Consider the following 12,182-nt stretch of genomic DNA (forward strand, 5'->3'; position numbering starts at 1 on the left):
CTTGGGGCTATTTGTGGATTATTTAACATCAAAAAGTAAATTAGTTACGTTAGCCTAGTCTATGATAGAATTGCCTTAGAATGAATTTTGGAGATTAGAAGTGGGCCCCCGACCCACCTTAGGTCAAGGTTCTTGTTAGCTCCTTATAGATGTACTAGGCATATCACATCTTTAAATTTCTTATTTTAGAGTTAAAGATACTATATTATTGATGTTTAGGGTATATTGGTACTTGGGAGTTAGTGCTAGTTTTGGACTAAGTCTGGTGGTTTATTGATACTGAGTTTCAGTTCAAGTCCGACCACTGATAATGATATTGTTAACATGAGTTTTAATTTAGACCCTAGAAATAATTATGATAATGATATGAGTTTTGGTTTGAGTCTAACATTGAGTGGTTATTTATGGTATGCTACGGTATGAGGGGATTCATGGTTATGGCTTGATATTTGGTAGATTTATAAAACTTTGGTTATTTACTTTGCTCTGATTGCACCCTCAAGGCTTATGGGGGCCCACATTGGGTTATTTATTTTTATTCACTATATATCTATTTTGGTTATTTATTTACAAATTTTGGAGCTTATTTCATGGTTTACTCTTTTACCCTGACTTAGTTTATTTTCTTTCATATATATCATAATTATATCATTGTTTAGCTTAGTTGATTGATGATGAATATCAAGCATCCGTGGTTTTAGTACACACAATACACTTCTATACTTTTTTAATGCGGACTTGAGTATTAGTGGTTGCCGCTGATGTGATGATTGTACTGAGTTGAGTTAAGAGACAATGTGATCTATTAGAGTCAGAGTTTCTCTCTTTCCGTCTACTATTTGTGTCTAGTCTTTCACTATTTAAGATTGATGTATATTGACTATACAATACTTATTTTCCTTTTTGCTAGTGGCTCTTATACCAATATTACTAGGTCGTTGGATGTTATTTCTACATTATCTATCTTTCAAACCATTATTGTTTCTTAAACTATTACTGTTAGTCTTTACATGTTAATTTTTGGCTTTTTGACCATTTTCTACCAAATTAGCCTATGCTTATCTCTTTGGGGTAAGGTTTGCCTGACCTATCAGAGGGATAGAGTAGGTTTCATCATGACTCATAAATCAAGTCATGAAATATTGGTATTAGAGCCAGGATCACCAGTCTTATTGGTGCAAGAGCATATGTTTATTAAAGTCTTATGGATCGAAATAATGACATTTATTTTTTATCTTCGTGAGGCTATAGGTCATTCTTAAGAGTTATTCACTTTTTTCACTCAATTCGTGCTAAGAGTCTTAGTTGGTTTCTAAGGATTTTTTTTGGTTTCACTCTTTCATAGATAGCTAGGACATGTGCTACCTCTACAAGAGATGAGGACCACGAGTCTGTGACTAGGGATTCTATCGCTGTTCGTGGATGACCTAGAGGTTTTGAACAATATATAATTGTATCCCCATCCAGGAACAAGGATTGAGGGCTTTCACCAAACTCTATTCCTGCTTCTAACCCAGATATTATTCTGCCCCTACCATCCGTGGGCCAGGGACTAGCCCAGGATCCATCAGGGATTATTTTTTCTTTAATACTTAGGCATGCATTGGTTTATCTCTTAGGATTTGTTTGTGGTGAACCATTTAATTGGGTACAATATATGAATTTGAGTGGTACTAAGGTGAGGGACAAACTATAACTGCGGCTCCTAGAGTTGAGGTCCTTCCTGCATCGGTGGTTACTCAACCTATAGTTTCCTAACCTGCCATGTCTATTGATGAGTAGAAGATAACGGGTAGATTCTTGAGATTGGATCTGCCTAGGTTTTTTGTTTTACCAAACGAGGATACTTAAGCAGATATAATCTATAATTTATGCCTAATTGAGACCTGTGGTGTGGATTACACTACTTTTTAATTTGACTTGGCAGCTCGACATTGGTAGAGAGGTCATCTTGATTCTAGGCCAGCTGGATCTCCACCATTGACGTGGACTCAATTCTCCAAGATCTTTTTGGAGAACTATATGCCTCCCAGTCATAAGGATCGTTTGAGAGATCATTTCTCAAGGTTGGAGTAGGACTGAATGACTTTTGTAGAGTATAAGGCTCAATTTCTTAAGTTGGCTAGGCATACTACTTTTATTCTGACTACTGAGTATGCAAGATTTTAGTTCTTTTTTTTGGGGATTGAAACTCCTACTTTGCATGTCTACGCAAAGTTTGGTTGTTATGGGTAGGTCTTTTGGTAAGGTTTTTGATCAAGCTTAGGTTATGTAGGAGATGCACTGCGAGTACCAAGGGAAAGCTATAAGAGGCTGTGATATTAGGGTAGTTTAATTAAGAGTCGTAGTGGCTTATAAATTATAGAAAGTGATTCTTAGGGTAGGTACCCTCCACATCAACCGTATTAACATCATGGTCATCTAGTAGGCCCATTCATTCTACACTTTAGATTATAGATGTAGACCAACCTAGTTATGATAATCATCCTGGCCTAAATAGTGGTCCACCTCTGAGGGGTTTATGTTCTTATTATTCTATCTATGGTGGTTATTTTAGACCAGCTAGATTTTTTGGTTTTAGTGAAACACCTGGGGCATGTTATGGCTGTGGAGATTTTGGCCATTTGTCACGAAAGTGCCCTAGTTGTAGAGTGATGGTTCCTTTAGCTCAGAGTCTTCCACCATTTTGGGCAGTTCTGCGCCCATCTAGAGGTGGTATGTATTGTTATCAGGATGGATCCTAGGGTGCTTGTGAAGGTTCTAAGAAAGGTAGGATAAGAGATCAGTCAGAAGCCTAGCTAGATGGCCGGCATGGTTAGTTATATTTCATACCCGCTAGAAAAAAGGTTGAGTCTTCAGATGCTGTTATCATAGGTATGATCTTGGTGTGCCATCAATTGGCTTTTACTTTATTTTAAACAAGATCCACTTATTATTATGTGTCTTCCTATAATGCCATACAGTTAGAGTTATCTTGGGATTCATTATCTACATTGTTATATGTATCTACTCCAGTGGGTGGTTCTTTAGGAGTGGATTAGATTTATAGATCATGTATTGTGATTGTTTGAGAGTTTTATAGTCAAGCTAATCTTACTGTGTTAGATATGGTAGATTTTAATCTGATTTTGGGATGAACTAGTAAACCCACTATAATGCAGTCTTAGATTATTTTTCCAAGACTGTTACCTTATCCATCCATGACATAGGCCTGTTGTGTTGCAGAGAGTTATGAGTTGTGAGGTGACGGGATTGTTTCTTACATTTGGTCTAGGAAACTATTTTAAGGGGTTGTAAGTCTTATCTCTCTTATATTGATGATGTTAGTGTAGAGATTCCATTGCTTTACTCTGTTCCTGTAGTTCATAAATCTTTTGATGTTTTCCCTATCGATCTATCCGGTCTTCCTTCTGAGTGTGACATTGAGTTTTTTATGGATCTCGAGTCAGGCACCCTATGGAACCTTATCATATGGATCCTATCGAGCTTAAGGAGCTAAATTCTTAGCTTTAGGATCTTTTACGTAAAAGTTTTATTAGACAAAGTATGTCTCCTTTGGGAGCTCCTATCTTGTCCGTGAAGGTGAATGATGGTTCCATGAATATATGTATTTATTACTGGCAGCTTAATAAGGTGATGGTGAGGAATCGATATCCTATGACTCCCATTAATGATTTACTTGACCAGTTTAAGGGTGCAACATAGTTCTCTAAGATTAACTTGAGATTCGATTACCATCAGTTGAGGATTCAAGATGAGGATATCCCAAAGATAGCCTTTAGGACCTGTTATGATCATTATGAGTTTCTCGTGATGTCTTTTGGGTTGACCAATGGCCCAACCATATTTATGGAATTGATGAATTTCATATTCAGGCCTTGTTTGGATTTTTTTGTTATTGTGTTTAGAGATGACATCACTGTGTATTCGAGGAGTAAGAAGGAGCACATGCAAAATTTAATGATTGTACTCCATACTTTAAGAGATCATAAGATTTGTGCCAAATTCTCTAAGTGTGAGTTCTGGATTGAGCAAGTGACATTTCTTAGGTATGTGTGTCCAAGAATGAGATTATGGTAGACCCGATAAATATTGAGACTATTCGTGATTGGGCCAAGACAACTTCTCCATCTGAGGTTCATTATTTCATATGTTTGGCCGGTTACTATAGATGATTCGTTGAGTGATTCACCACTATTATGTCACTGATGACTAGATTGACTCAAAAAAAGGTTCCTTTCTAATAGTCTATGGAGTGTAAGTCAAGCTTTAGGATGCTCAAAGGATTTCTTACTTCATGTTCTATTTTTTATCTTTTTGTCGAGGGTGAGGGATTCACCATATATTGTGTTGCTTTTGGTATCAATTTGATTTTTTTATACAGCAGGGTCGAGTTCTATCTTATGCATAGAGGAAGATGAAGGTGCACGAACATAAGTATCCTACTCATGATTTGGAGTTGGCAGTGGTTGTAATGACCTTTCTAATTATTTTCCATATTTTTACTTATTTTTACTGTTATAGATTTTCCATAACTTCCCAAGTCATTTATGACTTGCTGGGAATGATAGTTCATTTATCGAGCTATTTGTTTGGTTTATAGATCCAATTCCATGTTTTAAAGTCTTCACTGGTTCCAAAAGGCCACAAGCAAAAACTTAGTCAAACAACCTCATATGCCAATTTGACTATTCCAATAGCTCCAGAATGTCGATTTCAGGCTAGATGGACCTTTGGTTTGGGTCCCCAGGTACCTGAGCTCATTTTGATCTATTGGTTGGCAAGTTAAGAAAATAGAATATGGTTGTGGGACCCACTTTTAGTCAAAACAACCATGAATGAAAATTTTAATTGCGCTATTGAGTTTGAAACATCGAAATTGATACGGTAGCATAGTATGTTCACGTTTATGGGAGTACAGATGAATCCCATGGGGTTACTTGGAAATTTCTAAGTCTTAGCTATGCTAGTGCACTCGCTATTAAGGAGCCATGGGTAGCTATCATGATATCCTTGGAAGGGCACCATATGTCGCAATAGCAGTGCATTATGTCGCGAAAGCGACTCACCTGGAAGCCACCATATGTCGCGATCTTTATAGTTGGGTCACGATAGCGACTCCTGAGCATCTGGGACGAGTATAAATATCCCATTTTTGGCCCATTTTCACCCTTATTCATCCATTTCAAAGAGCGTTAAACCTTATATATTGAGAAATCTTTTAGTTAGGGCTTATGGGTGATTTGTGGAGCTTGGATAACAATTATTTTGTGATTCTCATTCAAGTTTGAGGTAAGATTTCTTCATTTCCATAGTTGATATCCCCTTTTCTTTTCTAAAATCCCTAAAACTTGGTGACTTTATTTAAAGCACCAATGTATCTTGGATTTCACCCATTTTTAGTATAATTAGACCTTGAGCAATGTGGAATGTTGGGTTGTCTTTTAAAATGCAATTTCCATTACCATATGGCATTTTGCATGATTTTGGACCCGAAGCACAATAGTATAATATGGCTATCATTAGTTCCATTTGGATGAGTAGATTGCAATTTTGACAGTGTGGCACCTTGAGAAAGCTTCTCAGAAGGGAAAGTTTGTGATTTAGTAGATTCTTCAAGCTTTCTTCGGCGTTCAGGTAGGCTACCTTTGACCCTCCTTATAGATTTAGGTAGTTCATAGTATGTTTATGATATTGTGTTGGATTTGGGATGGGTCCTAGGTGTTGATGTGATGATTACAAAACTTAGGTTAGATGGATCATTTAGGCTATTCAAAAATCGTAATTTAGGCATAACTAGCTTAGTTGCTTATGTTTTAGGTAAAACCTCTACCTTAGGGTTGATTGTAGCTTAGTTAACACCTAGGAGTAAATTTAGGCACCTTAGCCTAGTTCGGGGTAGAATTTACCTTGTAATGGATTTCAGTGATTTAGAAATAGGCCCTTTGACCGAACTTAGGCCAAGATTTGTGTTAGCTATTGAAAACATTTATATGCTTGTTGTACGCCATGATAATGCTTATTGAGGTAATATTGAGAAACTTTAGCATTTGATGGTTATGATGGGTTGGCATTGAGAGTTGATGCTTATAGATTATGCTAGAGATTATGCTACTTATTATGCTATTGATTAAGCTAGTGATTATGGTATTGATTATGCTAGTGATCATGCTATTGGTTGTGATAATGATGATATAATTACTGGTTCGAGTCTAGATATTGATAATATATGTACCTAGTTCAAGTATCGAAGATGATTATGGCATTGGTCACATACACACACATATACACATACACAAATATACAATACATACACACACACACATATATATAACCTGTTCGAGTCCAGAGAATGGTTATGTTATTTATAACATGCTTATCAGTTTGAGTCTAAGAAATTTACTATGATATTGATGATATGACATTAAGGACTTTGGGGTGTAATATTGAGAATAGGGATTCTAGCAAAGCCTAAAAGCGAGAAAATGGTGATAATGAGGCATGACATGGATGGATTCTAGTCTTATCATAGGAATTGGTAGATGATGGTAGTTTGGGTTCTGCTTTACTTGATTGTACCCTCCAGGCTTATGGGGGCCTGCGTTGGGTTAGTCACTTTTCTACACTTATTGGCTTATGGGGGCTAATTTTGTAGTCATAATTGCTTTCTCTATATGCTATTATTCCAACTTATTTATTAAATTGTGTACAACGGTGTTGAAGTGGATTGCCTTTCTTCTTGACTTAGTTATGTTATCTTTTATTTTATCATATTTATACCATGATTTAGCTCAGTTGGAGTTTGGGTGCACCCAAGTATCTTCGAGGTACTCCTCACCCTAGCTCTCCTACAAAGCTCTGTGATAAAAAAAGGGAAAAAGAGGAGAGAGCCACCTCAGTTCTTGAAATGCCTCATGTCTAAATCACTATTCGTTCAACATTCAAAGGAATATTGTGTAATATACAAGCAACTATTTGGAATCACAAATCTGTAATGTAGGTCACGTGTGTGCATAGGGATACCCGACTTCAAATAATTGCTAACCATATCCTTTCCTCAATTGTGAAGTCATTAAGCGATATCCCCATCTTTGTGGTAGCCCAAGGAACCTCCTTACTAAGACACAATTTTCAGCCACCCAACTCCTTGGTTAACATACCTTTGCCTTGAAATGCCCCATATCCTCATCCATTATCCTATATAGCTCGTTAATCTGTTCTGCCCAAAAATGAAGATTCTTCTCCCAGATCCTCACAACTGGTTCATAGAAGGACATTATGCTGAGGTAACATAGAATTGCCTCACCTAATGTTCATTTACCCAACATAGAGTCAGGAAAATACCTCCACCCTATGGATTTAGGTCTTCATGAAATGCCGGGAGCTTCTCCGATACCTTATCCAAGCATATGCCCCTCTGAGAAAACATCTTCATCTTAGGGAGGTTGGCATAGTACAAGTTTTGTCTCTCGGTTCCATGAACCGGGTTTGGTTCTAATCTTCCATTGTGTAACCTTGAAAACCTGAAAATAACACAACAACATTAATTATCAACATTTCCATGAGTAAACATTGCTAGGTTATTTATTTAAGTTAATGGGATGGTGCCTCAGCAATTTTTGTACAAGAAACGAACTTGAGAAGTTTTTGTTCCAAGACAAAAAACAACTTCACATGTCGCGATCGTGGGCCACTAGGCCGTAATTTCACTAATGCGATCACAATTCTGTGACCGAAACTGCGTCAATGTAATCGTGATCCTGTGATCTCAATCCCAATAACTTAGGCTCTATCAAACCAAAATTTTCAATATATAAAAATTCCAATCTCAATGCAAAATTGTGTTCCACATCAAATATATTTTACATTATGAACATCAAACTTATGCCCTTGATGTTCAATTACGCCCTTAAAACATGATAAAATGATTAAGAACCCTGTTTGGGCATCTAATTGAACACTTGGTGTGCACAATCTATTAATATCATTTTGAACAAATTTGAGTATTCAGGACTTCCCCAAAAACGTTGATGATTGTTGAATTTACCACTCATTTGCTCCCAATATTTGTTCACACCATTATGAATTGAATGCATAAATAATACATGATTTTGATTAAATGAGCTAATTTCCACATTCTTTCATGCACACAGGTGATGAAATAAAAAGATGTGGATTTGGGCTAGATAGAGATTGAAAGAAAAATAAAAGTGCATAGATGAAGACACTGGACGGATTAGGATCAGTTACCGCAAACGTGGTCTGAGGGTCACAATCACAGCCAATCAAGGTTGGTCATCCTCTGCGGTTGCGTTGATCCTATTATGGATCTTTGGATAAGAAAGAATTGAAAATTTGAGAGTTGGTGAACCCTAGAATTTGGGGAAACATTTTTGCACTTAAAATTTCAAGTTGAAGTCGGTGGAATTGAAGTGTAAAGTGAATATTTTCCTTTTCCTCCATTTGTTATGGTTTCCATGAATGAATTGTTTAGTATATTTCCTCTCTTTCATTTCATGAGTATCTAAATTCTCTAGTCTTTAGATTATGTTGAACTAAGGTGCAATTGTGTTTGGGTGAATATGTGTTTGTGTAATTCTTAGTTGTTGATTATGGATTCCACTATTGTTTGGTTGAAATAGTTGATATTTTGTGGGTGAAAACCCCAAATACCTAAAATAGGTTTGTCGAGTGAGAACCCCAAACTCTTGAAAACTCTCATCATCCTTGAAAGAGGGATGTGGGTGAATCTTTGGGAACCCATAACTTCCTTGAAGAGGGCTATAGGGGGCCAAAGCATTAGTGGACAATTGTGAATATAGCTTACTTTATTTTCCATCTTAGAAATAAGGGTATATGGAGAGTAGGTTTGTCATGTGTATTTTTCTAGAAATTGGGATGCCTAAATGAGGTTTTGGGTGGCTTTTACTAATACACTCGTTAGGTACTAGAAAGAGTCAAGGAGTGACATTCTTGAGGCCTTGTTGACCAATTAGCCTCAAGGACTCTTAACCTAGCCTACCATGTCATCAATAATTAGGAATTGTACAAAACCATCATGACCCCATGCACACCTTTCCCTTAGTTAGACATAATCCCAAGACCCCTCCAAATTTGAATTATCAAACAAAAAGAGATATCTTAGTATGTTGTTTGAGTTGATAACGATAAGATTTTGTTCAAAACAAACTCCCCCACACTTTACATTATGTGTTTTATGTTGTGTACACTTTGTGTATCTATTTAGTAAGTTCGACATCTAAATTTTGCTCCTCGTGGATTCAACCTCAACAAAAGTTGAGCTATTGACATCAACCGTCCTCTACCAAATTGCTTGGTATAGGTGAGCGTTATCAAAATGGTACCATTTTCGGGGGGTGGGGGGTGGGGAGGGGAGGGTGTGAAATCTAGATTTCACTAGCATATTATTAATGTTACTTTGGGTATGCTCGTTGTGATTTTGATTAAATTTCCTTGTTGCTTTTGATTTTTGATTAGGTTATCACTATCTTTCTTGAATAATCGTGAGTCAAGATAGCTTGGATTATATTGGCACCAAAAAGCATGAAAGTGCCATCAGCATTCCCCTCAATGAGGGAAACAAGGTATTTTATGTTACAAGCGTGATGCTTCAATTGCTTCATTTGAAGGGAATTTTTGGGGGTCAAGCACATGAGGACCCAAATTTTCTCTTAAATAATTTTGTTGAAGTTTGTGCACCCTTTAATATAGAACACATATCCCAAGGGTCCATCCGATTACGCCTTTTCCCATTCTCTTTAAAGGCAAAGGTGGTGCTATGGCTAAGATCTTTGCCTGCCGGTTCTATCACCTCGTGGATAAGTATTACAGAGGATTTCTTATGTCAATACTTCCTACCTTCAAAGATGTTATAATTGCGAAATGAAATCATTAATTTTCATCAACTCTATGAAGAACCATGGTATGGAGCTTGGGGAAGATTCAAAGAGAAGCTCTTGAAATGTCCTTACCATGAGATGTCAGATAAGATGCTTCTCCAAATCTTCTATAGGGCATTGAAAGACTCAAAAAAGTGATAGATATAATGCATCCGGTTCATCGCTCATTAAATCATCATATGGGGTTGAATCAAAGGTGTTGGATAAAGTAGCGAGTTTGTCTAAGGAATGGAACATTATGGATGCCAAGGTGGCCATGGGGGATCCCTCATCATCTTTTATGTGCTAAGATGGAAAAGGTCAAGAAAAAAAAGATGCAAACATGATCAAGGTAATGTCACACCTTGAGCTACTACGAATCATATGTTGGGAGCCCCAATTGAAAGTGTAAGTGTGATAATTCCAATAGAGGTTAAACCATGTAAAAGTGTAGAGAAAGAGAAGGTTAATGTGAAATTGAGTGTGTTTCCTAAATATACAGAGGGTTTCCACCTTACCTCTCAACAACAAGTCGATAATAAAGGCTGAAACCATGAAAGTCAAAGCATGACACAATGTGGAAAGAAAAGGTGCATCAATGAAGAAATTTTTTCTTAGATATTGATCTGTGTTGAGGGGACTGACAAAATGGTGCAAGAAATACGAAGTGATTTCTCCATGCTTCACCAAATAGTTGAGTCCCACTCAACCGCCATCTAACAAATAGAGGCAAGGTTAAATCAAATATCGGTGTATTTCATGGAGAAGTAAAATAAAGAAATACCAAGTGGACAGGTAGTAAATACTATTGGCACTTAAGATTGAAAAGGTATCGAAATTAGAATGGAGCTTGAGAATTGTAATGGAAAATAAGAGGATGAGAAAACAAAGGCAAGGAGAAAGAGGTAAAAGAATGATGAGCCAAAACCAAGTAGGGTTGTGTTTGAAAAGTAAAGATAAATGAGCTCCGAATTGTCTCCATGCCATCAAGCAATATTCCTCCCTTATTTCTTTAAGGGTTCTCACCAAAGGGAGAAAATGCAAAGTTCAACAAACTCTTTGATGAATTTAGTAAACTATTCATAACTATTCCCCTAGTTAAGGCTTTACAAGATATGCCGAAGTATGCTAAATTTATGAAGGATCTGATATCTAAGAAGCGACTTGTGGAAGATGACACAATAGAAATAACACATCATTGTAGTGCTATCATGTCAAGCACATTGTCAAAAAAGAAGAACAACCCTGGTGCTTTTATAATTCCATGCACCATCGGATTGTTCAGGTTTCCGAATGCGTTGTGTGACCTTAGAGCAAGTGTAAACCTAATGCCATATGCAATATTCCACAAGCTCAAATTGACAAAGCCGCAACCTACTATGATGGAATTGATCATGGCTGACCGGTCCATCAAGAAGCCAATTAAAGTTCTTCATGATTTTCTAATCAAAGTTGATTGGTTCATCTTTTTAGCTGATTTTGTGATCTTGGATTGTGCAATGGCTATTAAAATTTCTATAATTCTTGGGAGGCCATTATTAGCTACCGGGAAGGCCTTGGTGAATGTGGAATCTGGTGAGATAAAGTTTTGGTTTTATAATAAGGTGTCCTTCAATGTATTTAAGTCCATGAAGAAAATGATGGACTTACAAGTGATCTCGATCATTGATGTCATTAATGGGGAGGTGACAAATCATGTTAAAGTGAGTTTGTTGGATGATCCTTTTGTAGGAATGTTATGGAATTGTAAAAGGAAAGAGGTGGAAGAATTTGATGAGGTGGTTACATTTTTAATGGGACTTGGATCCTATACCAAGAACCCAGTAAAGTTGAACCTTGATCTTAAAAATCATGAGAGCCCATCTGCAAAACCATCCATTCTCGAGCCATCAACAATTAAATTAAAGCCTTTGCCACCCCATCTTAAACGTATGCTCTTGGGGGACAGAGATACTTTACCCACCATCATTGCAAGTGACCTTGATCCCTGTCAAGTGGAAGCTTTGAAATTGGTGGTGAAAAGGTTTATTAGTGCCATTGGATAGACAATTGCGAATATCATAGGGATAGCCATAATATTTTTTCCCACAAAATCAAGCTAGAGCAAGATCATGAACCAAGTATGGAACATCAAAGGAGGATAAATCAACCCATACAAGAAGTAGGGAAGAAAGAGATCATAAAATGGCTTGATGCGGGAGTAATCTATCCTATATCAAATAGCACTTAGGTGAGTCCAGCATAATGTGCCCTCAAGAAAGGTGGCATTACGGAAGTTGAGAA

At 37.0% G+C, this 12,182-nt stretch overlaps 1 protein-coding gene and 1 non-coding gene across 2 annotated transcripts; one reads left to right on the forward strand and one right to left on the reverse strand.

The window, feature by feature from the left end:
* Nucleotides 1-9,894: 9,894 nt before the first annotated feature.
* On the reverse strand, nt 9,895-10,000 carry LOC124889903. Its single transcript, XR_007048816.1, has one exon. It is a non-coding gene; the product is annotated as a small nucleolar RNA R71 (small nucleolar RNA).
* A 1,014-nt stretch (nt 10,001-11,014) lies between these two features.
* LOC107849189 lies at nt 11,015-11,944 on the forward strand. Its single transcript, XM_016693831.1, has one exon. The coding sequence runs from the start codon at nt 11,015-11,017 to the stop codon at nt 11,942-11,944; it is 930 nt and encodes a 309-aa protein (XP_016549317.1).
* Nucleotides 11,945-12,182: the final 238 nt, after the last annotated feature.

The sequence above is a fragment of the Capsicum annuum genome, chromosome 12 (assembly GCF_002878395.1).
Source record: "Capsicum annuum cultivar UCD-10X-F1 chromosome 12, UCD10Xv1.1, whole genome shotgun sequence".
Lineage (NCBI taxonomy): Eukaryota > Viridiplantae > Streptophyta > Magnoliopsida > Solanales > Solanaceae > Capsicum > Capsicum annuum.